This window comes from Odocoileus virginianus, chromosome 17, assembly GCF_023699985.2.
Source record: "Odocoileus virginianus isolate 20LAN1187 ecotype Illinois chromosome 17, Ovbor_1.2, whole genome shotgun sequence".
NCBI classification, from domain to species: Eukaryota; Metazoa; Chordata; class Mammalia; order Artiodactyla; family Cervidae; genus Odocoileus; species Odocoileus virginianus.
Window position 1 is genome coordinate 22653863 of NC_069690.1, and position 27447 is coordinate 22681309.

At 40.2% G+C, this 27447-nt stretch overlaps 3 protein-coding genes and 1 long non-coding RNA gene across 4 annotated transcripts in view; 2 read left to right on the top strand and 2 right to left on the bottom strand.

The window, feature by feature from the left end:
- The window catches only part of LOC139039044 (uncharacterized), a 74179-nt gene that overhangs the window by 14774 nt on the left and 31958 nt on the right, over positions 1-27447 (top strand). The gene's annotated exons all lie outside the window — the stretch shown is intronic.
- LOC110145587 (olfactory receptor 1D2-like) lies at positions 57-1007 on the bottom strand. The gene has a single exon (XM_020905975.2). The coding sequence runs from the start codon at positions 990-992 to the stop codon at positions 57-59; it is 936 nt and encodes a 311-aa protein (XP_020761634.2). The 5' UTR covers positions 993-1007.
- Positions 14966-16015, top strand: LOC110145589 (olfactory receptor 1468-like). Its single transcript, XM_020905978.2, has one exon. It carries the CDS (start codon positions 15065-15067, stop codon positions 16013-16015), a length of 951 nt encoding a protein of 316 aa, XP_020761637.2. The 5' UTR covers positions 14966-15064.
- Positions 19654-20595, bottom strand: LOC110145588 (olfactory receptor 1D2-like). Its single transcript, XM_020905977.2, has one exon. The coding sequence runs from the start codon at positions 20593-20595 to the stop codon at positions 19654-19656; it is 942 nt and encodes a 313-aa protein (XP_020761636.2).

The following is a 27447-nucleotide window of genomic DNA, read 5'->3' on the forward strand; positions in this document are numbered from 1 at the left end:
ATGGTGAAGGAAATTCCTATCTCCACTGTAAAGCCCTTTCCAAATTTATCCTCAAGTCAACCTCTGAAAGACTTTCCTATGAAGAATCTTCCCAGAGCCCCATGTATGTCCTTGTTCCTCAGGCTGTAGATGAAAGGGTTCATCATGGGCGTCACCACAGCATACATCACTGTGGCTACTGAGTCCTTCATGGAGTAGGTGTCGAGAGGCTTCAGATACACCATGCAAAGGGTCCCATAGAAGAGGGAGACCACAGCCAGGTGGGAACCGCAGGTGGAGAAGGCTTTGTACTTGCTAGAGGCTGAGGGTATTCGGAGGATGGCTCTGACAATCCAGACATAGGACATGACCATGAACCCAAAGGGGGTGAGGAAGATAAAGGATCCTGTGGCAATCAGCACTGTGTGATTGATCTGGGTGTTGGAACATGCAAGTCTCAGTAAGACATACATCTCGCAAAAGATATAGTGAATCTTCCGGGACCCACAGAAGGTCATGTTGGTCATGAGGAGGGTGTGAGTGAGGCCGTAGAGGACAGAGAGTGCCCAGCACAGGGTAAGGAGTGAAATACAGACCCTTGGGCTCATAGCCGCGGTGTAGTGGAGCGGGCGGCAGATGGCCACGTAGCAGTCATATGCCATCGTGGCCAGGATGAGGTTGTCCAGAGCCACCAAGGAGACCAGGAAGTAGAGCTGGGTCAGACACCCCACGTATGAGATGGCTTTGTTCTGGGACTGAAGGTTCACCAGCATCTTGGGGATTGTTTTGGTGACGAAGAAGAGGTCAGTGAAGGAGAGGTTGGCCAGGAAGAAGTACATGGGAGTGTGCAGGTGGGAATCAAAGCTGATGGCCAAGATGATGAGCACATTTCCCACCACTGTGACCAGGTACATGGACAGAAACATCCAAAACAGGACCCTCTGATGCTCAGGACTCTCTGACAGCCCAAGGAGCAGGAACTCAGAGACTCTACTATGGTTGCTTCCATCCATTTCCCCAACTTCCTGCAACACAACACAGATGTTTACTATATGCCCTCAAGTAAATAAAAGCATTAAAATAAGCAAAATCAACTGTTTTCCTGACAAGAACAGTATCTTAACTAAATTTTATACCTTTTTGGGATGTAAGAGACAATGTAACAAACACAAAAACAAGATATGGAAAATCTTCATGCAGTTTAGTCATTCTGGCAAGTTCTAGTCTGGCATACTCAATATAATAGGACTAATGTCTAGGTCTTATTTTAAACCACATCTTGTTACAACTCTCTTTATGTGCTTAAAGATCAGTATGTTATGATATTCTGTAGATTTAATGATATTTAAAACAAGTGTCTTCAGTAAAAAAAAACTGATGTTACACAATGGGACAAAGGGGAAAAAGGTAAAAATATTAGAAAGGAAATGTAAAAATTACCATTATTTGCTGATAAGATGATATATTCAGGAAATCTAAAACAATCAACTGATATGCTACTAGAAATAAAAAGGGATTTCAAAACACTTGAAGTTAAGTCTGGGCTCTGACACTTTCTAACTCTGAAACGTCAGGCAAGTTACCTGGCTCTTTAAGATCCCATTTCTTCATGTGAAAAATGGGTTAAGGTGAGAATAAAATGAAAAAAGTGCTTAACATAGATAGCTGGCCTGCAGTGAATGCTCCAGAATTACTCCTTATTATTATTGTACAATAACAATACTCAGGAATAATAAGATTAAAATATAATGTGAAATAATCCCATCCACATCAACAACTGAAAAAACCCGTGTGTTAAAATGTTAACAAGAATCAGGGCTTCCTTAGTGACTCAGGGGTAAAGAATCCGCCTGCCAATGCAGGAGACATGGGAAGATCCCACATGCCACTGAGTGGCTCAGCCCACGCACCACAGCTATTGAGCCAGCGCTCTGGAGTCTGAGAGCCGCAACTACTGAAGCCTGCATACCTGGAGCCTGGGCTCCACAGCAAGAGAAGCCACCTCAATGAGAAGTCTGTACACCGCAGCTAGAGAGTAGCCCCACTCACCTCAACTAGAGGAAAACCTGTGTAGCAACAAAGACCCTGCACTGCCCCCCAGATGTTAACAAAGATCAGTCAAGTTCTTTAAATTATCCAGAGAAGCATATGATAAAAACTCAATAAATGGGTAAGCACATTAAGATTCCAAAGATGCATATTCTACTGAATTAATATAAATTTTAACTCATTTGAAGTAAAAATTCTAACAGGTTTTTTGAGAAAGAAAAATGTCATCTCATTTTAGTCTAAAAATAAGTATGAGAATAAGTTAGGAGAATGCTGGAAAAGAGAATAATAAGGAGATTCTTCCTCTGCCAAATATGAAAGATTCTGAAATAGTGTGATACCGGTGGAATAAACAGGTTGATAGAATTGAACAGAAACTCAAATGTAGGCCAAATAACATGTAGTGTTTAAGTTGATTATTATGGGAGCACTTTTACCGGGAGATACATTTTGTATTAGTCAGTAAATGGCATTGAGACAATTGTCTATTTAGGGGGAAATGTGAGAGCAATGGACTTCCCAGGTGGCGTAGTGGTAAAGAATCTGCCTCCCAATGCAGGAGATGCAGGTAATGTGGGTTTGATCCCTGGATTTTGCAGATACCCTGGAGAAGGAAATGGCAACCACTCCAGTACTCTGGGAAATGCCATGGACAGTGGAGCCTGCTGGGCTACACTACAGTTCATGGGATTGCAAAAGGGTCGATCACAACTGAGTGTCTGAACATACGCACATGAGATCAATGTTTTGCTTCTTACGAAATACCTTTTAGGCATACTGAGGATGAAGATAGCATAATGTGTATTTTTTCCTTTTTAAAACTTAATATATAAGAAATAAAACTTTTTAAAATTCAAAAAATAAAAAAGTATGTAAATAAGATACATCGAATTATACTTTATGGAGATAGATAACAACTGTTTATATTTGATATTTTTATTATTTGAGATGTGAAGGGTGAAAAAAAGTCAGTCTATGAAGTGTTGAGAGCATTTCAGAAAGAGAGTTCCATGTGCAAAGGACCCAAGCTGTGCTTTTGTTGTATTTAAGGAATTAAATATAGTTTGGGATGGCTGGAGAGCAGAGTGGTGAGATATGGGATTGTATAGGTAAGCAGGGAGTCAGGTCATTCAGAGCCTTATTATGAGTTTAAAATTTATTCCAGGTGCAGTGAGGATCATTAAAATGTTTAAGCACAGGAGGATGTATATATTTAGTAACTATTTTGGCTTGTGGGATCTTAGTTCCCTGACCGAGGATTGAACCCGTACCCATGCCACCTGCATTGGGAGTGGGGAGTCTTCACTGATGGCCCACTAGGGAAGTCCCTCACAACTATTCTTTTATTTGTGTTTTGGTAACATTATTTTAATAATTATGTATTTTCATTTCTGATCAAATGATTTTTAAGTGCCTGTTACATTAACAGCTCTGATAATATTGAAACACTTCCAATCCTGGTATAAAATACTGAAGTTGATTTCCAGTTGTTTAATTTAGACTGTTGTAGCCACATTTATAAATGAGGTTTATCTGTTATTCTGTTATTTCTTTTTTATATGCCATCCTTATATGATTTAATTTTTTGCTTGCATTTTTTTGCATATAATTTGTTTGCATTATCCTCTATCTTAAACTTATATTTCACTTATTGTCTATTTCTGTTATCTGGAATTTGTTGAAATTTTTTCAATAATTTCATATGTAAATTTTAAAAGAAGTCCCATGGAATTAATTTTCCCAAAATAGTTTCTAATACATTGCAATCTATTGATTATAAACAAAAAATTCCAGTGTGAATGACTCAAGCAATACATAAAAATTTAAATCGAAAGAAAGTAAACATCATCCCAAATTCTGCCATGCAACTACTGTTAGCATTTTTAGTGAGCATACTTTTATTTTTCCAGTCATCTTTATTCAGTCAACAATGAGATGAAGAGCTTCCTCCAGTTCAAAATTGTAATTTGTTTCCTATTTTTCCTCCTTAAATAAACTATATTTCTACCTGCATAATTTTTTTCTTTATTCTTAAAAGTTAAAATTTACCAACTCTGTTTAGGAACTACATTGTATTCCACTATAGGAAGACAGAGAACAACTATTCATATTTTGCTATTTTTGAAATTTGAAACGTGAAGGATGTTTCTCTTTCATTGATTTATCTGACTTATACTGTCTTTTCCGATTTAAAAATTATGTCTCACCTCATTTAATGAGAATCTACTTTCATTTTTTTCATTATTTTTTTTCTGCTACATTTCTTGGAATTTATCCTATGTATTGGATAATAATTAGCATTTCATTTTGAGATTTTTTAAAATTTATTTTTTAATTGGAGGAAAATTGCTTTACCATGTTGTGATGGTTTCTGCCATACAACAGTGCAAATCAACCATAATTATACATATGTCACCTCCCTTCCCCATTCCACACTCTAGATCATCACAGAGCCCCTGGCTGGGCTCTCTGTGTTACATAGTAACTTCTCGCCTATAAAATGGTATTGATGAACCTATTTTCAGGGAAAGAAAGGAGACGCAGATCTAGAGAACGGACTTGTGGACACAGTGGGGGATGGAGAAGAAATGGGCAGATGAAAAAATGAGACAAATGGAGAAAGTAGCATAGACATATATACACTGTTATTTTGAGATTTTGAGTCAGAAGTTTATGTCTAAACCCCAAGTAACACATACAACTCTTTTTTTTTTTTTCAAAAAAAACAAAAACAAACAAAAAAAAACCCACTACCCTGTTTTGCTCAGATAATGTGTTGTGACTATCTATCTATCTGTCTCTTCTATTTAGTCTGCACAACAGTACTATTTGTTTTTATTACCCCATTTTGTGGATGAGGTCACTGAGATTTAGCAGGTTAATGAATTTCCCAAATTCCTTCTACTAGTTAGTGACGAAGTTGGGATTTGAGTCCCATTCTGTGTCTCTGGAGTCAACACCCTAGCCACTCTACCACACATTAAACAAGAGTAAAGATGCCTACCTCGGACTATGCCAGTGGTCCAGTGGTTAAGAATCTGCCTGCCAATGCAGGGGTCATGGGTTTGATCCCTAATCCAGGAAGATCCACATGCCGGGGAGCTAATGAGCCTGTGCGGCACAACTGCTGAACCAGCACTCTGGAGCTCTTGAGGCACAGCGACTGAGCTGACATACTGCAACTACTGAAGCCTGTGTGCCTAGAGCCTGTGCTCTGTAACAAGAGCCACAGCAATGACAGGCCTGCGCACTGCATCTAGAGAGTACCCCCAGCTTGCCTCAACTAGAGAAAGCCCATGCGCAGCAACAAAGGCCCAGAACAGCCAAAACAAAAAATGCCTACCTCACTGTGTGTTTAGAAAAGATCTGAAATGCTAGATGTCGAAGCATTCCACCATCCTTAAAGCCCTGTGTAAGTGGATGGAGAGATGATGTTATTGGGGGCAGGGGCGCTCAAAAGGAGTCCTATTTTTTTACCGTTTCTCAATGTTTCTGAGTAACACCCCCCTGCCCCCGACCCCGGCTCAGTAGGCAGCCCTGCTCTCAGAACCAAGAAGAATCAGTGGCCCCAGTCTTGACTCCATCCTGGACATGGCTTTTCTCCCCACTCACCTGGGTACAGCCTCAGCCCACCTTGTCTGCAGGAAATAGCCCAGAATGTCAAGGTGGAGATTCACATGTGGCTGTCCTCTTGGTGCTATCTACATGGAGGAGAGAAGAGTGAAGGAGGTATTATTGTGCCCTTCACGTGCAAAGGGTTGTGGGTTGTTCAGTTCAGGAGCTGGAAAACGTAAAGAGGCAGAAGGTTCAGGTTATATTCCAGAAGACTTAAGTGCTGTGCCTACAAAGGGGTTGGCAGAGGGAAAGTGATTCACAGAAGGCTTTTGAACAGCCTGCATGGAGTGTGTTGATTACTCTTTCCCACTTCTGAGTCTCCATTTTCTACCTCAGAACACCTCTATTTCCTCCCTTCCCCTTCTCTTCCCAATCCAATTCTGTGAATCTCTGTGGGTGTCTGGGCTACGGAGAACACTTTGGGAACAGAGAACTGCGTAGATCTGTCTCTCTCCTCTTGAGTCCTCCCTTTTCTCCTCCTGCTCATCTCTATCTCCCTCCTCCCTCTCCTCTTCTTCATGTAACTCTGTGAACCTCTCTGGGTGTCCCTCACGGTGGAGAATCTTTTCACCATTAACCTAAAAGTTTTATTATCAGTGCTGTATAGTTGGAGAAGTCTTGAGACTACTGGAAGAATAAAACTGAAATCCAGAGGCAGGAGACTTAAGCCCAAAACCTGAGAACACCAGAAAACTCCTGACTACATGGAACATTAAGTAATAAGAGACCATCCAAAAGCCTCCATACCTACACTGAAACCAACCACCACCCAAGAGCCAATAAGTTCCAGAGCAAGACATACCACGCAAATTCTGCAGCAATGCAGGAACATAACCCTGAGTGTCAACATACAGGCTGCCCAAAGTCACACCTAACACATAGACCCATCTCAAAACTCATTACTGGACACTCCATTGCACTCCAGAGAGAAGAAATCCAGTTCCACACACCAGAACACCGACGCAAGCCTCCCTAACCAGGAAACCTTGACAAGCCAATCGTCCAAGCCCACCCACTGGGTGAAACCTCCACATTAAAAAGGAACCACAGACAATCAGAATACAGAAAGCCCACTCCAGACACAGCAATCTAAACAAGGTGGAAAGGCAGAGAAATACACAACAGGTAAAGGAACATGAAAAATGCCCACCAAGTCAAACAAAAGAGGAGGAGATAGGGAATCTATCTGAAAAAGAATTTAGAATAATGATAATAAAAATGATCCAAAATCTTGAAAACAAAATGGAGTTACAGATAAATAGCCTGGAGACAAAGATTGAGAAGATGCAAGAAATGCTTAATAAGGACCTAGAAGAAATAAAAAAGAGTCAATTAAAAATGAATAATGCAATAAATGAGATCAAAAACACTCTGGAGGGAACCAACAGTAGAATAACGGAGACAGAAGATAGGATAAGTGAGTTAGAAGATAAAATGGTGGAAATAAATGAAGCAGAGAGGAAAGAAGAAAAAAGAATTAGAAGAAATGAGGACAACCTCAGGGATCTCTGGGACAATGTGAAACGCCCCAACATTCGAATCATAGGAGTCCCAGAAGAAGAAGACAAAAAGAAAGGCCATGAGAAAATACTCGAGGATATAACAGCTGAAAACTTCCCTAAAATGGGGAAGGAAATAGCCACCCAAGTCCAAGAAACCCAGAGAGTCCCAAACAGGATAAACCCAAGGTGAAACACCCCAAGACACATATTAATCAAATTAACAAAGATCAAACACAATGAACAGCCTGCATGATAGAGTGAGCTCAGTGATCATTTCAGAGGTGATTCAAACATTTGGTGGAGGTGGGTGATGGTTCATTTCTCTTTTACCATTAAGATTCCAAATTACAGAGTAGTCATGTTGTGGTCCTTTGATGTTTGAGTGAAGTGGGGGTAATCCTTAGGACATTCTCTAGAGACTTTTTTGCATGTACAGCTTCCCACATCTGCTGTTTGATACTCACATCATTCACCTATGGTTCTATACTGTGGATGAGCTCATTTATCTCTCACAGTATGTAAGTGAGGCTTTGAGTTGAAGAGGATGCTTGTCTATCAGAAAACAGAGTTTCAATGAGAAGTGGGGACTGATGGGCTCGTCCCAAGACCCCCAAAATTGACCTGAGAATGACAGGTGCATCATGGTGACTCCCCAAGTAACCCCAGCCCTAAGCACATCTGGCCACCACCTGTTTCTGCCATGAAGACAGAGGTCTTCCGCCTCCTTTGACCTCATCAGAAACTATTTCCTTTCACAACCTGTTGCTTGGATTCAGGATCCTCTGGGGCATCTGCCTGATAGGAGGGAGGGAGGGAGGCAGGAATGAGGGCTGGGAAAACTCAGAGGACCTGAGGAATCTCTACCTCTGCTTCGGCCATCAACACAGGAGTCTCCTACACTTTAGTGTCCATCAGAGTCACCCGTGATGCTTCAAAACTAAATAAAAGTCCATTTTCTGGCTCGCTTCCTTGAAATACTGGCTCTTACTCTGCAAACAAAGTCTTTTTTGAAATCACCTGATGTTTCTGGTTGTACACTTTGGGAAACACTGTTCTTTTTGTAAGAGCCAGTGGGTTCTGAGCATGTGTGTAGTCAGCTGGCTTTAGAGCCACAAACTCCTCTGTAGTGCGGCCGGATGGAGAGGGGAGATAGTTTGAGGTGTCATGGAAAAGGGCTCCAAACTCAGCCTTAGAAAGCCGTCCTTTTGTCTCTCCAGTGCTGCTTTTTAGTGGAAGGACCCTGAGGAGGGAATGAAACCTCCTTGAGCTCTTCATCTCACCTGTAAAGCCTTTCTTGTACGTTTGAGAATCACGTGCCACAAGGCTAGTGATAGCACTTTGAAAACTAGAGTGCTAACAAGATAGGAGGGATTGTTAATTACCTTAAATACTAAGGAGTTAGACGATAATGAATATTTTCAAAGTATGTGAGTATATTTGTGAGAGACAGAGTAAATGGAGAAGAGAAGATAAGAAAGGGATGAGAGAGGCAGAGGATATGAATATTTCTGAAACGTGCAGACCTTTCCCACTGTTCTGTGTTGGTCACAGGGCTGCCTAGTTCTGCTGCTTGCACTTTCCTGCTGGACGGATGAAAATTCAGTCAGGACGTGGAGGACACTGAGGCCCTCTTTCTGAATAGAACTTGGTGATTCATTCATTCGCTGAAGTTAGGAAGGATGGAATCGGTGCCTGGAACTTCAGTGCCTGCACAAAAGGAGAAAAAGACTGTGGATGTTCTGATGAGCTTGGGGAATCTGAGAGCCGACCCTTGGATACCGGGTTCATGAAGAGAGGAGCTGAACTGGAGCCACATCAGATCTATTTATCAGTTTTGGAGACGGCTTGGGGAGGCAATCCCGAGACAGCTTGTTGAGCTGAACCTGGATAATTGCTTCCAAAGTTAGTATCCATAAGCAAAGGTCTTGGGAAATGGGTCTTGTTTACAAGGAGTAAAACAACTTCACACCAGGCAGCAGTCCTACAGGTGCCCTAGGTGTAAGAGTAAACCATAATTGGAGAGAACAACACACATATACTCTAGCTTGGGTTAGAGTCAGCAAAGGTCCACAGAATCTCGAGAACTAAATTTGGATTGGGGTGATCCTGGATTGCTGGTGACTCCAAGTACTAAGGAAAAAAATTGAAAAAAAATATTTGGAGGAAAATAATATCATCTAAGACTTCAAGTGCTTTCCCTTCAACACAGTGTTTGGCACAAACCCAAAGATAAACAAACATGTCAGGAAATAAGATTGCTCAAGCAAGAACCAGCAGCTGAAACTCTCAGGGAGTCTCTGTGTGTGTGTGCGCTCAGTTGCTTCAGTCATGTCTGATTCTTTGTGACCCTTTGGTCTGTAGCCTGCCAGGCTCCTCTGTCCATGAGATTTTCCGACAAAAGTAATGGATTGGTTTTCATGCCCTCCTCCAGGAGATCTTCCTGACCCAGAAATTGAACCTGTGTCTCCTGCATTGCAGGCAGATTCTTTATCTACTCTAGATAGCATAATAATCAGACAAGGACTGAAAAACCAATGATGCTTAGGAAGTTTTTGGACATAGAACCAAAGGTGAAAATTTTGGCAGGGCTTTTTACAAACTGAACAAACATGAGTAACCAGCAGTCAGATCAAAAACTTTACTATCCTTGCAGGAATGCTGTCACGTCTCTGCTAGTTGCTGTTCCTGCAGGGGCATTCACTCTCTTGCCATTAAATTAATAGCGTTAATTTAATTTATGCTATTAAATTAGTTAATAATAATAAATATATTAGCTATCTAAATATTCAGTTCAGTTCAGTTCAGTCGCTTAGTCGTGTCCGACTCTTTGCGACCCCATGAATCGCAGCATGCCAGGCCTCCCTGTCCATCACAAACTCCTGGAGTTTACTCAAACTCATGCCCATCGAGTCAGTGATGCCATCCAGCCATCTCATCCTCTGTCGTCCCCTTCTCCTCCTGCCCCCAATCCCTCCCAGCATCAGGGTCTTTTCCAATGAGTCAACTCTTCACATGAGGTGGCCAAAGTATTGGAGTTTCAGCTTCAGCATCAGTCCTTCCAATGAACGCCCAGGACTGATCTCCTTCAGCTGTTAATAATTAATAACTAACTTACAGCATACATTAACTTTACCCATTTTTGGGCCTATCTGAATGGAAGTGCACCTTTTGTTCTCTTTCTTGTCTCCCTGTTTCAGTCAGTGTTATATATGTGAGGTTCATCCATGTTGCTGTGTGCAGTGGTAGATTGTTCATTTTCATTGCTGTGTAGAATTCTATTGTGTGAATAAGCCATTAACAACATCCATTCTACAACTGATGAACAGTTTTTGACTGTTATGAATCCTGAAGCTCCCTGTTCTTCCTGAGCATCTCTACAGAAGAGTGGGATTTCTGGATTATAGGGCAGGTGCTCGTTTAGTTTAGAAGACAGAGCTAAGCAGTTGCCAGTCACATTTACCACCCCCCCCACCCCGTAACAATGGAATCCTCTTGTTTCACATTCTTAACATGGTTTGGTATTTTTTCCATCCTTTTCCTATGAGTTTTTTTGATAAGTGTATAGTAGTAATCACATTGTGGTTTTCATTTCTATTTCCCTGCTGACTAACAAAGTTAAGTACCCTTGCATATGGTTACTCTCCAGAGCTATATCCTCTTTGCACATTATCTGGCCAAATCTTGTGCCCATTTTTCTATTGGGTTACCTATCTCTTTCATTTGATTTGTAGGAGATCTTTATATGTTCTGGTTACAAGTCCTTTGTCAGATGTATGTAGTCTTCAACTTTGTAGTTGACTTTCATTCAATTAATGGTGGATATTTAGAAATATGAGAGGGAAAGAGGAAAGTGAAAAAGCTGGCTTGAAATGCATCATTAAAAAACTAAAATCATGGCATATGGTCCCATCATTTTATGGCAAATAGAGAAAATGTGGAAGTATTGAGATATTTTTTCCTTGGCCTCCAAAATCACTGCAGATATGACTATAGTCATGAATTAAAAGACGCTTCCTCCTTCGAAGGAAAGCTATGATGATCCTGGGCAGCATATTAAAAATCAGAGGCATCACTTTGTTGACAAAGGTCTGTATAGTCAAAGCTATGGTTTTCCCCATAGTCATGTATGGATGTGAGAGTTGGACTGTAAAGAAGACTGAGCACTGAAGAATTGATGCTTTTGAATTGTGCTGAAGAAGACTCTTGAGAGTCCTTTGGACTGCAAGGAGATCAAACCAGTCAATCATAAAGGAAATCAACCTTTAATATTCATTGAAAGGACTGATGCTGAAGCTCTAATACCTTGGTCACCTGATGCAAAGAGTCGACTGATTGGAAAAGACCCTGATACTGGGAAGTATTGGAGACAAAAGGAGAAGGAGGTGACAGATGATACAATGGTTAAATAACATCACCGACTCAGTGGACATGAAAACTTGGGGAGATAGTGAAGGTCAGAAAAGCCTGGTGTACTACAGTCCATGGGGGTTGCAAAGAGTCAGATTTGAGTTATGGACTGAATAACAACAACAAATTGCAAAACAGTCCAATTTAACAATATTTATTTTATAATTAGTGTTTAAGGATATTTGCTATATCTTTGTCGATGTTCTCCTATATTTTCCTCTAAAGGAGGAAGGCAAATACTTCAGGAGTGAAAATAATATAGAACCTAGAGAAGAACGAGTTCTTTTGGGCTATGGTAGCCAGAGGAGTGGGCTTCCTAGGTGGCACTAGTGGTAAAGAACCCACTTGCCAATATAGGAGGCATAAGAGAGGTGGGTTTGATCCCTGGGTTGGGAAGATCCCTTGGAGAAGGAAACAGCAACCCACTCCAGTATTCTTGCCTGGAGAATCCCATGGACAGAGAAGCCTTGTGGGCTATGGTCCATAGGGTCACAAAGAGTCAGACACGACTGAAGTGACTTAGCACAGCCAGAGGAGTATTCCTGTGGGATTAGGGTGTGAGCTTGCATCTTCTGTTGCCTGTTCCCCTACCCAAAGATGATTAGTAATTAAGAAATAACTGCCTTAGACCTCCTAGGGGATTTGTCCCAGAGAAGCAATAAAATTTACTTTGTTATTAATGAGTTTTTCCAAGTCCTAGTATCCGTTGGGACCCAATGTCCCTCAGGCCCAGTAAGACGGGATGACAAAAGGGATGTTGTAGAATCAGGTGATGACTGCAGAGTCTATCTCCATATGCCTATAATGAATAAAAGAGTGAATACCCCCAGGTCAAAGCCCTGAAGTCATCCTCAGACATACTTGGTAAGTTAGGCTGGAGAGTCCATGCCTTTGCTCAGTTACTCAGTCATGTCTGACTCTTTTGCAACTCCATGGACTTGTAGCCCACCAGGCTCCTCTGTCCATGGGATCTTCCAGGCAAGAATACTGGAGTGGGTTGCCATTTCTTCCTCCAGGCCTTAGGGATTTTGCAGCCTGAGTATCCAGACTACTGAGATTCTATGATATGACTCTATGGGATTTTTCTTCAGGCTGTCTAAAAAACCCCTGCTCAACATTCTAGAAAGTCTGTGTTGATTAACATCTACCATATTTATCTTCTCTGTCAATATAGTATTTGTAAGTATTTCATAATGGAGTCCTCTATATTTTGCAAGAGATTCTCAAAAGAGATTTCAAGTTTACAGAAGCTTTGAAAGATAGTCAGGAACAAGTCAGCATTGTCATCTTAAAACTGAAGAAGGTAATATGTAGAGAAGTGTAAGGAATAAGTAATTAGGAGTGGATTTCCTCAAGGGCAGCATTTTTAGATGATATCTGACTGATTTGGATTCTGTAATCAGGCGTTTTATACAATAGATGGATCCCACCTAGTTCCCAGGAATGGAAGTTCCTGAGGCGTCAGAAATTCATCCTCTGGTTCACTAATATATAATAAATATCTTTCTTCTGTCCAAGTGTGAAAACACATACATTTGCCTGGTTTAAACCCTATGATCTTGGTGAGTATCCTGCAGTGAGTGTACTATTCTATATCTCTTTGGGGTTAGAAGAAGTTTCCCTCATTCTGAAGTGCTCCTCTTGTTTCTTTCTTTCTTGTTTTTTTTTTTTTTTGGTCAAATCCTGATTCACACTGTGGGGAAATGTATCGGGAGTAGACCAGGCACTGGGTCCAAGAGATTGTAAATTATTTTTATTATTATTTGCTTTTTCATGACATTTGTCTTAGCTGTAAAGAATCCGCCTGCAATGCAGGACCCTCAAGTTCAGTCCCTGGGTCGAGAAGATCCCCTGGAAGAGGGCATGGCAACCCAATCCAGTATTCTTGCCTGGAGAATTCCATGGACAGAGGAGCCTGGCAGGTTATAGTCCATGGGGTTGCAAAGAGTCAGACACAACTGAAGCAACTTAGCATGGATGCACACATGACCTCTAAACTTCAACATGAATCTCACATCAATATTGACATTGTGTGGGCTGAATTTTAAGGAAAAAAATGACAGCCTTGCTTGGGTACATTAGTGTTAAGCCACATAATAAGATAGCTTGAGATGGGGTAGTTTTCTAACCTGGGGAGAGAAATTCTAGACAGTCTATAGTACAGTATTTGGAAATCAACACAAATGATTTAGATAAGGGAGCTGTCAGATTTGTAGCTCAGATTTGGAAAGGCTTTCAGTGGATGTTTCTACCTTCCATATTTTTGTTGTCTGTTGAAACAATTCAGTTATCTCTTGGATGGCCTGAAAGTTTTCTTTTTGTACTTCTCATTGTCCTAGATATTAAGGTTCATCAGTGAACAAAGTAGAACCTTTTTTTATCTTTAGCATCTAGCAAAGAGCAAATAATCCATGTTTAATGATCTGGAAGATGAGTTCCTAGGAGAAGGAATGGAGTGGGATGGGGACAGCACACATTCAGGTAATGGAAGCATGATGTGCTATGACAGGTGAAAGTATAGTCTGCCTTTGAGAAAATGAGAGATACCTGGTCTACTTGGAGTAGACAGAAGGTTGGCCATGAGCTCATTGCTTTGATGAAATAAGGGTCTTGTGGACCATGTCAACCCTGATAAAATAAGGTCTTTGTGTTAGTGGAAAGGGGGAAACTCTTCAGTTAGAATAGTGACATGGAAATGTTTGAGATATAAAAAGAATGATTCTGGATAATGTCAGTGCATTGTAGGGAAGTAAAATTAGAGAGAGTCCAAATTTGTTGACATTGTTCAGGTGAGAATAGTAACTGAGCTAAATGGTGGCTGTAGGATGTCAAGAAGGGCATATATGAGAGATGTTCAGAAAGTGGGACTGGAAACATATAGTAAATGAACAAGGAGAGATGAGCAGAGGGAGGATGGCTCTCAGGTCTGGCTTGTATATCTTATAGGTGGTATTGTCAGTCACTGAGGTAGAGAATATTGGGAGTGAATCAAATATGGAACTGAAGAAACAACAGGCCTAATACTGGGAAGATTTGTCTTGGAGTGAAAGTGAAACATGCAAATAAGATGGTCATCAGGGAGTTGAACACCCAGGTCTGTAGCTGAGAAGAATGGTGTGGGCTGAATAAGAGTAGAAGGACAATACGCTGAGGATCCCCAATATTCAAATAATGATTTGTCATGAAGACTTCTCTAATCGCTGTGTGAAGAAGGCATTGTTATGGAGGCCAGAATGAAACAGGAGCATGAGGTATCACCATGGCCAAGAGATGAGACAGTCCTACAAAGGAAAAAGTGATCATTAGTACTGAATGGGATATGTTATTGGATTTAGAGACATGAGTGTTATTGCAGACTTCGAAGGGGTAGTTTCAGTAGAGTCACCTGCTGTCTGTGCCTAAATTCTCACTCATCCACCATTTGACAATAAGCCACATGCTATACACTTATTTATTTTTTATATTTGGATTTAAGTTCTGTGATTTTTTAAAATAAATGATAGAGTTATAGAATGGCAAAGAGGAACCAAACCATCATCTCAGAGTTCCTCCTTCTGGGCCTGCCTATGCAGCCAGAGCATCAAAACCTGTTCTATGCTCTGTTCCTGGCCATGTATGTTACCACCGTCCTGGGGAACCTCCTCATAATGTTTCTGATTCGACTGGACCCCCACCTCCACACACCCATGTATTTATTTCTCAGTAACCTGTCTTTCTCTGACCTCTGCTTCTCCTCTGTCACCATGCCTAAGTTGTTGCAGAATATGAAGAGCCATGCCCTGTCCATCCCCTATGCAGGCTGTCTGGCCCAGATGTATTTTTACTTGTTTTTTGGAGTTCTTGAGAGCTTCCTGCTTGTGGCCATGGCCTATGACCGCTATGTGGCCATCTGCTTCCCCCTGCACTACGCTGCCATCATGAGCCCCAGGCTCTGTCTCTCTCTGCTGGTGCTGTCCTGGGTGCTGACCACTGCCCACGCCACGTTGCACACCCTGCTCATGGCCAGGCTGTCCTTCTGTGCTGACAATGTGATTCCTCACTTTTTCTGTGACACATCTACTTTGTTGAAGCTGTCCTGCTCTGATACTCGAGTCAATGGGTTGGTGATACTTTTCATGGGAGGACTCATTCTCGTGATCCCGTTTCTACTCATCGTCATGTCCTATGCACGAATTGTCTCCTCCATCCTCAAAGTTCCTTCTGCCAGGGGTATCCACAAGGCCTTCTCCACCTGTGGCTCCCACCTCTCCATGGTGTCTCTCTTCTATGGGACAATCATTGGTCTCTACTTGTGCCCATCAACTAATAATTCTACTGTTAAGGAGACTGTGATGGCTGTGATGTACACTGTGGTGACCCCCATGCTGAACCCCTTCATCTACAGCCTGAGGAACAGAGACATGAAAAGAGCCCTGGGAAGAGTCTTTTGGAAAAAGAAAATATCTTTCTCTCTAAAACAGTAACAATTGGGATTTTTACACTAATTCAGTGGTTATGGTAATGTTGCCAGTGGAGTATTACTCTAAATCAGTGGCTTTCTTTTTTCAGTTTTAAAGCCATTAACCATTTTATTCAAGCAAAACCCCATGATAAAGGCTAATATGAAAATATGGTGACCATGAAACTCTGTTTGAAGTAGAATTGAGGTCAGGAAACCATCTGCTCTGCATCTTTATTTTCCTCTTCCCAGGTGGAATTCATGTTTGAAAATAAGATTTATACATTTTTTGTGCAGAATGTCTACTATCCATGTCAATTCAGGAATTAGCTTTTCAAGCATCACTGGAATCATTGCTTTCTTCCTGCTCAAAAATCCTTAATGATGCTCACAAATGAAGAAAAAATGAAATGTACGCTTTCTGGCTCACAGAAGCACAGAGACTCCTCGAGTTCTCTATTTCTGATACACCTTCCCTTTTTTCACCATGATTAAAAACATTTGCTACTACCTTATCTCCATGCACATACTTACAGCATTTTATTCTTTAATTTTACTTTTTGGGCCCAGATCAGAGCAACCTTCCTTTAAGAGAGATAATAAATAGAAAACACTTAGTGAGTATTTTTGTATGTGTCAGGCACTTTTCCCATCTGTTAATCTACCACCTCTATGGTGTTGCTCCTATTATTTCCCTTTTTACAGACAAAGTGATAGAAACATTAATTTACTGTCCAACATCACATAAGAAGTAAGTGGTGTAGTTAAGATCTGAACTCAGGTAGTTTGGCTTCACAGTTCTAGATCTCCATGACCATACAATACTGCATCTTCAGACTATAGCATCTTACTCTCTTCCGTTATAACGGTGGATTCTGTCCAGTTCCAATCACTTGTTAATCAATCATGCTGATTTTTCATGTACTTTTCGTATTTCTTATTGAGGCATTGAATTGCTGTTTTCTTCATACACAATCAGAAATTATAGAACAGAAGTTGTAAACTGTATTCCTGGGGAGCCAAGCAAGAAATATGATGAGTGTAAAGTGTATCAGATTTAAGAAAACTCAACTGCAGGATTATGGTCAAAGATATTTTATTTTATGAATACATGGAGTATATATACCTCTACCATAACTCAAAAATCTATGCTACTAGAGATGATATAATTTTCATATTGAATAAATTCTAATTGAAAATAGAAATATTTAATCATGAAATATATTATTATATCTTGTTACTCCTTTGATTTAGAAACAAAATCTGGCAGTTTTCTTTCTGACTAGTGTGACATCTTTTGTTTTTCTCTTGAATTACCTAGTAGGAAATTCAGATTTGGGTCTAATAACCAGGAGTGATATTTAGAGTTTTTTCCTGTTTAATAATAGATAAGAGCTGTTTGCAAGTGCATACACTTTGAATATAGGTCAAATTTTTGCACAAGCATTTTTATATTTAGAGTTGCTTTTCTGATATAAATAGAATTTTGATATTCTGAGGTTGCTATATATTTTTCAATATTACATTGCACTGTATCATTAATGTTATTTTTTTGCTCTTTATTTATAGCATCATATTGAGAGAGGTGAGCTAAAATGTTCATATAACACATAATATTTTATTGTCAAATAATTGGTAAGAAAGAAAACTTTTAAAATAATTCATTCTTCAACTCTATAATTTTAGATATCTAGACAGGTTATTACTTTCATTTCTGTAAATGCATTTTAGCAATTGTGAGTAGCTTGCATTATTCTTTGCCGAATTAAGTTTGCAAAGACAGTTTTTAAAAAAGGAATCAGTCAATTGAATTATTTATTTGTGCAATTATTTGTGAATTCCTTTGCAGAGAAGTGATTCAGAGTGGTTACATGATTTTCAGTGTCAAATCAAGGCCGTGTATCTAATCAAAGCTTTGCAAATATTAGAGTTACATTTTTTTTTTTTTTTGCCTCACATGAGTAACTCATTTTCTTTAAACATTTCCAAAGCCTTTTTGGCCCCATGATGCCTAACCTCCATGCAGTACCAAAGGCCACAATCTTGAGTATCCAAGATATTAAGTAGAGGGTTGGATGACCAGTTCAATTCTTGGGAACACATTCAGTTTATGATATTAATCACTGTTCTGTGATGGGCTTCATTTTTTACTTTTTAGCACTGAAAAATTACTGCAAAAAGTAAACTCATGTTCAGTGTCATGCAAAATGTTGCCACTTTGGATTTTATTTTAAAAAATGTTTGATATTATTACCAATATGGCCAGAGTACAGTTTGTAGCCAGTAATTTCAATCATCTCACATAAAAAATTTGAAGCTTTTCTTTCCCCCAACATATTTTCAACTAATATCTTGATATTGAACCTGTTAGGAGAGTCTTAGCCAAAATTTCAGAGAAATGATCAAACTTCTCATCAACAACACAAACAAATATGGTGAATTGAGTGGTATTATTTGCCTATATTCTCACGTGGCAACAGACCATATGAATGCTTGTCTCTGTTAGAAGCACAAAATTTTTGCTAAATCCTAAAGATACTCAAAAATCTCTAGAAGATTTGATGCCCAATTATTTCATTTAATACAACAACATTTTACAATATCATTGTTCATTTTATAATTATATGGAAAAATAAACCATTTAAACATTTTATTTTAGTTTCTGTTTGTTAAATTTTTCATGTCATAACTTTTCTGTACAGTGGTCATTGTAAGATTTGCTTAAAATAAAATAGTTTGGACACAGGTTCATTTTGCTTAGTTACTAAACATGTTGGAATACTGTATTTTTCCAGAAAGAAATATTCTTGGCATTGTAGTACTGTGGTCAGGTAAATTGAAGGATACATGCTATGTGCTTAGTAGTTCAATCATGTCCGACTCTTTGTGACCCTTTGGACTATAGTCTTCCAGGCTCCTCTGTCCATGGGATTTTTCAGGCAAGAATACTAGAGTGGGTTGCTACTTCCTTCTCCAGGGAATCTTCCTGACCCAGGGATCAAACCAGTGTCTCCTGTGTTTCCTGCATTGCAGGCGGACTCGTCACCTGCTTAGCCATCGGGAAAGCCTAAGTTGAAGGATTTTATGCTACAAAATTCTGGTATTACTGTTGTGCTGTGCTGTGCTTAGTCGCTCAGTTGTGTCTGACTCTTTGCGACCCCATGGACTGTAGCCCGCCAGGCTCCTCTGTCCATGGGGATTCCCCAGGCAAGAATACTGGAGTGGGTTGCCATGCCCTCCTCCAGGGGATCTTCCCAACCCAGAGATTGAACCCAGGTCTCCCTCATTGCAGGCAGATTCTTTACTGACTGAACCACCAGGGAAGCCTAAGAATGTTAGAGTGGGGAGCCTATCCCTTCTCCAGGTGATCTTTTCACCCCAGGAATCAAACTGGGTTCTTCTGCATTGCAGGTGAATTCTTTACCAGCTGAGCCACCAGGAAAGCTGGTACTGGTTACCATGTTAGTGTGATCTTATTTATTTCCAAGACTTTTGTGCTTGGGGAATTTGGTTTATAGGTGTATTTCTTTCCTTCACCACAAACATATACACTAATTCTGAGCTAGAGTTTTGCCCTAGTCATGTTGTTTATTTCATAAGATGTCTTGTACATTGAGGAAGAAATTCCCAGTGACCACTCAATGCCCCTTTACAATATTGCCCTCATGTCAACCTCTGAAAGCCTTTCCCTTGAAACAGCCTTCCCAGAGCCCCATGCATGTCCTTGTTCCTCAGGCTGTAGATGAAAGGGTTCATCATGGGCGTCACCACAGCATACATCACTGTGGCTACTGAGTCCTTCATGGAGTAGGTTTGGATGGGCTGCAGATACACCATACAAAGGGTCCCATAGAAGAGGGAGACCACAGCCAGGTGGGAACCGCAGGTGGAGAAAGCTTTGTATTTGCTGGAAGCTGAGGGTATTCGGAGGATGGCTCTGACAATCCGGACATAGGACACCATCATGAACCCAAAGGGAGTGAGGAAGATAAAGATGCCTGTGGTAATCAGCACTATGTGAGTGATCTGAGTGTTGGAACATGCGAGCCTCAGTAGGACATACATCTCACAGAAGATGTAGTGTATCTTCCGGGACCCACAGAAAGTCACCTTGGTCATGAGGAGGGTGAGCATGAGGCCATAGAGGACAGCAAGCGCCCAACATGAGGTGAGGAGCAAAATACAGAGCCCAGGGCTCATGACTGTGACGTAGTGGAGTGGGCGGCAGATGGCCACGTAGCGGTCATATGCCATCGTGGCCAGGATGAGGTTGTCCAGAGTCACCAAGGAGACCAGGAAGTAGAGCTGGGTCAGACACCCCACGTATGAGATGGCTTTGTTCTGGGACTGAAGGTTCACCAGCATCTTGGGGATTGTGTTGGTGACGAAGAAGAGGTCAGTGAAGGAGAGGTTGGCCAGGAAGAAGTACATGGGAGTGTGCAGGCGGGAGTCAGAGCCAATGGCTAAAATGATGGACACGTTTCCCACCACCGTGACCAGGTACATGGACAGGAACATCCAAAACAGGACCCGCTCTTGCTCAGGATTCTCTGAGATCCCCAGGAGGAGGAAGTCAGAGACCCCAGTCTGATTGCCTCCATGCATTTTCCCAACTGTCTGCAATATCAGCACCAACAAACATCTGTTAAGTGCCCTCAATTGAAAAAACACATTCAGATAAGCAAAGTCATCTGTTTTCTTAGCATTAAAGTATCTTAGACCCAGTTTTATGATTTCTTTTTACACTAGAAATTATAACTAGAATTGTAACTAGTAATAACAGATATAAGAATAGAACATGAAAAATCTTTATGCACCTTTAGCATTCCAGGAACTTCAAATTTGACATAGTCAATATTATAGGCATTATGTCTGTGTCATATTTGAAATCCTATCATCATAAATACTCTTGAAGTGCTTTAATATTAGTATGTTGTTCTGTGGTATTACATAAGTTTTCCAGTGGTATTTTAAATAGGTATATCCATTATAAAAATGGGTGTTATACAAGTGAGCAATGAAAGGGTAAGTAAAAATATTGAAAAGAGAAGGAAAAATTATCACTGTTTGCCTGTGGGAAATCTAAGATACTTACCTGAAATACCATTAGAAATAAAGAGGGTTTTTAAAAAAAGGAAAATATCGGTTTGGCCAAAAAGAAAAACCAAACAAACTTTTTGGCCAAACCAATAAAAGAAAAAAAAAAGAATTTACATTAAACTGGACAATCATACAGTATATGGATCCCAAACTAATACTGCTCCCATAGTCATTTTTTGCAGTTACTAAGACTGTATTGTTGAAACACTCGAATTCAAGTGTGAGTGTATCCACTTGTGAATTCTCTAGTAAATTACCTGAGCTCTTTAATAATCAATTTCTTCATGTGTAAGTGGATCAGGACAAGGATAAAGTAAGTAACAATATGCTTAACATGAAGAGCTTAACACTCTGCAGTGAGCAGTCAAAAAACATTACCTATAGTTATTATATGTAAAAAATAATCAACAAAGGTTAGGATAAAATATAACGTGAAACAATCCCATTACACTTCAACAAAGTGCTCAGCTTCTAGGGGTTGTGGGGTTACTCAGAAAGATTGCTGTCTCCTCACCCCCAGCTCCAGAGCCATGGCTTAGCAATTTAACTGGGCAAAGAAACAGCCCTAAAAATATCTCTTAACCAAGTTTGTGTTACAACAGAGCATGGAAATTCAGGCCAAAAATTGCTCTCAAAACTGCTGAGTTTGTGGCAAAAGGCAATTGAGAGGAGACTAATGGATTTAATACTGATACAGCCTAGGCTATAGGTCAGCTCATGTGGAAAACTGAGGAATAAGACAGCAGAGAGGAGCCTTTTTGGGGACAGAACAGATATTAAACTCTGACCTACAACATTATTCCTTCAAAGGAGTCACAATTTGATTGGATTATTTTGTAGAGCAATTTATGCCCCAGAGAATTGTTAAAAATAATAGAGCATCAGCTGCTATTTAGTAGCGTTTAACAGCTGAGTATTTTGAGGTAAAGAGAAGAGGTCTACCAATATTACTGTCAGTTCAGTGTTGTAAACATATCCATGGTCGTGCTGCCCTAGGAGCAGCATCAGAGGCTTAACGCTGTGGAGGTAAAATTGGCTATCATAAAATAATTCAGCCAGTGCTAGACAAATAAGTAAATAACAATAGTAAGATCCAGAAGGGAGGTTCAGTACCCAGAGTTGTTACAGTGTGTTAGCCAAAATGCCCCATTTCCAGCAAATGACTACATCATAAAAATAAACAGAAAAATATGACCCATACAGCAGAGTAAAGAGCAGGCAAGAATCTGCTTCTGAGAATGACCAGATGACAGGCTTAACAGAGAGAGGTTTCTTTTTTTTTTTTTTCCATTTATTTTTATTAGTTGGAGGCTAATTACTTTATATCATTGCAGTGGTTTTTGTCATACATTGAAATGAATTAGCCATGGATTTACATGTATTCCCTAGAGAGAGGTTTCAAAGTAGCCATTAAAATATGTTGATGGAACTAAAGGAAAATATGACTGAAGAAGTAAAAGAAAGTATAATGACAATGCCAAATCAAATCAAGATTATCAATAGGAGGAAGGAAATTTTAAAATATAAGCACATGGAAATTGTGGAGTTGAAAAGTAAAATAATTAAAATAAAAAATTCATTAGAGGGCCTCTACAGTAGGTTAGAACTGGCAGAATTAGTAAACTCTAGATTGATGGATATAGATTATGCAAGTTGAAAAAAAAAAGAGAAAATAATTAAAAATGAAGAGAAATGTAAAACACCATTAAGCACACCAACATACATGTAGTGGGAATACCAGAAAGAGGAGGAGAGAAAGAGAGACAAGCAGAAAAATATTTGAAGAAATAATTATTAAAACTCCCCAAATTTATTGGAAAATACACATCCAAAATCTTAGCAAACTCCAAGTGAGATAAACAGAGAGAGATCCACAAATGTACACATCATAGGAAAAATGCTAAAAGGCGAAACAAGGAGAAAATCTTGAAAGCAGCAAGAAACAAATGACTCTACTTGCACAAAAACCGTATTAGCTTCCCAGGTGCCACTATTGGTAAATCTGCCTGCCAGTGCAAGAGACCCAAGTTACTAGGGTTCGATCCCTGGGTTGGAAAGATACCCTGGAGTAAGGAATGGCAACCCACTCCAGTATTCTTGCTTGGAAAATTCCATGGACAGAGGAGCCTGGCAGGCTACAGTCCATGGGCTTGCAAAGAGTCAGACACAACTGAGCACACACACACACACACACACACACACACACACACAGAAACCATAATATCAAGAGTTGACAGAAGCAGTTCTCCAACCCAAATGGGAATGATCATAAAATGAGTCCTATTCTTAACTATTTTCTCAAATTTCTGATTATCTCCTCTGTCTTCCTGTTAAAAAACTATACTCTCAAGATAAAGAGGCATCAGTGGCTCCACTCTCCACAATTCTGGACCTGGTTCTGCCCCCTACATAGATAGGAGCTGCCTCACCCCACCTGTGTCTGCAGGGAGCGGTCCTGATGGGGACTCTTTGTGACTGGCACCTTAGTGATATCTACAAGGGGAGACACAGAGAGAGGGAGTGTATTAATACAGGCTTCCTGAATGCAAGGATAGGATTTGTTCAAGTCAGGACCCAGGTAATAAAAGATCATTCGGGCTCTCTTCCAGAAGACTTAAGCTAATGAGGAGGGTTGGTGTGGGTGTAAATTCCTCATCACAGAAGGCATTCGAACATGATCCCACGGGCTGAGTGATTGTTTCAGAGCTGATTCAAGCTTCTGTTGGAAGTGGGTGATGGTTAAACTCTCTTTCAACACTAAGAATCCAAACTATAAGACTAATCTTGTGGTAGTGACATTTGAGTGAAAACGGGCCTAACTCTCAGCACAGGCTCCAGAGACTTGTGTATGTACAGCTTCCTTCGTCTGTTGTTACTATAAAATCCATCTATGGTTCTACACCAAAACTGAGCTCATTTATTTCTCCTAGTGATTAAAGGAAGGTTTTAGCTTGAGATCTGTCCCCAAGGTCACCAAGTGATACCGTGGCAGAGATGAGGCTTTGACCAGGAGAGTTCCAAGCTAGGTGTATGCACTTTATGTTAGCTTAGAGCTGGAAAGACATAGAAAACCTGGACACTTGAGGCTAGCAAAACGAAAGCTGCCCGCCCCTTAGAAAAACAGAATTGACTACTCTAAGACCCACAGACTGGCCTAAGAAGGAAAAACTGACTCCCAGAGTAATCCCCAACCCTGAGCATACCTGGCTGCTACCTGTTTCTGCCATGGAGACAAAGGTTTTCCACCTCCTTAGACCTCATCAGAAAGCTGCTTACTTTCACAGCCTATTGTCGGAAGTTCAGGACCCTTTGGGGCATCTGCCTGATGGGAGGGAGGGTGGGAGGCAAGTATGAGGGCTGGGAAAAGTCAGAGGACACCCAGAGAAATTAGTAGCTTTGCTTTTGCCCTCAATGGTAAGTGTCTCCCACACTTTAGCATGCACTGGAATCACCAGTGATGCTTTAAAACAAAAAGCTTGTTTTCTCATCTCTTTGTTTCTCCTTCCTTGAAATACTGGTTCTGTTCTGAGAACTAAGTCCTTTTTAAGCAATAACCTGGTGATTCTGATCATTCACATAGGGGAACCACTGCTCTGCCTCTGTACAAGTCAGTGGTTTCTGAACACTGGTGTGGTCAGATAGCCTTAGAGACACAAACTCCGCTGAAGTATGGCTGGGTGGAGAGGGGAGAATAGGAGGTGGTATGGGAAAATATTCCATGCTTGATGTTGGAATACTAGTCTTTTGAATCTCTTGTGTCACCCCCTAGCTGCATGACCTTGAGGAGGGCATACATCTTCCCAGAGCCACCTTATCTCGTCCATGAGGACTTGCAAGTTTGAGAAGCAGGTGCAGCAAGGCATGTGACGGCATTTTATAGCATGCTATAAGAATTAGATGACATTTTATATTATCTTTAAATACTAAGGAATTGGATTGTATGAATGCTCTTTCAATGTTTGTGACTGTGTTTTCGAGACAGAGAAACTGGGGAAGAGAGAAGATAGGGAAAGGAGAAGAGAGACAACATGAGCTTGTGATGGCCATACCTTACTCTCTGTTAGTCTGGCTCTCAGAGTCGCTTGGTTCTGCTGCCTCCAGTTTCCTCCTGTATAGGATAAAAGTTCAATCAGGACACAGAGGACCCTAAGACATTGCTTTGTCAATAGGACTTAGTGATTTGTCCTACTGGCTAAAGATGGGAAGAAGGTATTAGTGCCTGGATCTTCTGTCCCTGTGAGAGAGGAGACAGAATGGAAGGCTGTGGGTGCTCTGATGAGGATAAGGAATCTGAGAAATGATGTTTCAATCTCACATTCCTAAAGAAAAAGGAGTGTTCTAGGGGCATGCCTACTATCAGTTTTGATGGGGCCTTGGGGAAGCAATCCCATGACAGTTTATTAGATGAACCTGGATAATTGCTCCAGTGTTAATATCTATAAGAAAAGATCTTGGGAAATGAATTTTATTTACAAGGAATAAACGAGCTCCCTATGGGGATGTCTTCCTTTTAGGAAGCCATCTTCAAAGGGTTCCTTGAAGTTTAAGAGTACACCAGAGTTAAAGAAGACATCAAGCATGTGCTCCTGCCTGGCTTTGAGTCCCCAGGGGAGTGGAAAGTCTCAAGTATGAAATTTGGATTGGGGTGAGCCCATATTTCCTGGTAACTCAGATGGTAAAGAATTCGCCTGCAATGCAGGTAGCCCAGATTCGATCCTTGGGTTGGGAAGATCCCTTGGAGGCAGGCATGGCAACCCATTCCAGTATTCTTGCCTGGGAAATCCCATGGACAGAGGGGCCTGGTGGGCTTCAGTCCATAGCATCACAAATAGTCAGATGTGACTGAGTACACACTCACAAGCCCACATTGTGGGCTAGTGACTCCAAATACTAAGTAAAAGTAACTGAAAAAAAAACCCATGTTTAGAGGAAAATAAAGTCACCTGAGCCTTCACATTATTTCTCTGAATAATTTTTTCAAACACAATATCAAGCACAAGACCAAACAGAAGCAGATACACAAGGAAATGAGGTATCAAAAATAAGAACCAGCAGATGAAAGACATAAAAGGACTCCAGGTAGTATAATAGTCAGACATAGTAAACATTGACGTTTGCAAAGTTAATGAAATGAAACCAAATCTGAAAATTTTGGCAGGAATTTTTACAAACTGAAAAACATGAGTAACCAGTCCTCACATAACAAACACATTTTCCACACTCTAATTCCCCTCATACTATCTTGTCATTGTTCCTGCAAGAGTAATCACTCCTAGCAGTATAGTTTAGTTTTACCCATTTTTATATTTTATATCAACGAATGTATGTTGTTTATACTCTTTTGTCTGTCATATATCTGATTTTAGTAGACAGTTCTAGACAGTTTCCCCAAGTTCTTGAGCCAGTTTTCCTCCCCTTTCACAACGCATGAGAGTTCCAGTTGTTCCTAATTATTTTACATTTTTCCATCCTTTTCATTTAAGCTGTTTTGGTCTGTGTGTAGTGTTACTATGTTTTAAATTTGCATTTCCTTGATGACTACTGAAGCCAAGTGTCTTTTCATATGGTTACTGTTTTAATATGTATATTTTGTTGGGTCAATTCTCTTTTCAGGCCTTTAGCCCATTTTTCTATTAATATTTTCAGGTTGATTTGTAATTATATGTTGCAGCTATGAATTCATGAGATGTTGTAGTAAGAATACAACTGGTTTTTACTCAATTAATGATGGAGAGAGAAGATTTTAATGTCAGTATGGGTCAATTTATCATTTTATCATTATTCCTTTTTGTATCTTTTCTAAGAAATCTTTGCTAAATCTTTAATAATGGCCTCCTATATTTTACTCCTGAACTATTTATTGTTTTCCCTTTAACCTTTAGGCCTATTATTAATCTAGTGTTGATTATGATATTGGGTGAGGTAGAGATCAAGAAGATATGTTTCCCCCCACAAATATTGATATCTAACTGATCCAGTCCCATTTATTGAAATGACCATCTTTTTTCCTGCCGTATTTCCCTTTAGTCAGATGACTGCACCTCCATGAATCTGTTTCTGGACTCTATTCTGTTTCATTTCTCAGTTGTTGATCCTTGTGTCAATACTCCACTCTTTAATTACTGTATCTTTTAATGGCATTGTTACATGGTTTAAATTCTTTAGTTTTCCTTAGTACTTCTTTGCCTATTTTTGACTCTCAATTTCCATTTCCATTTTGGCTGGTTAATTTCTTGGGAAAAAAAAAAGACTGATTAGGATTTTGGAGTGTATTGCAGTGAAACTAGATTAATTTGGAAGAGAATGGGTTTCTTTGCAATATCGAGTCCTCTAAGTCTTAGATATGGTATATTTCTC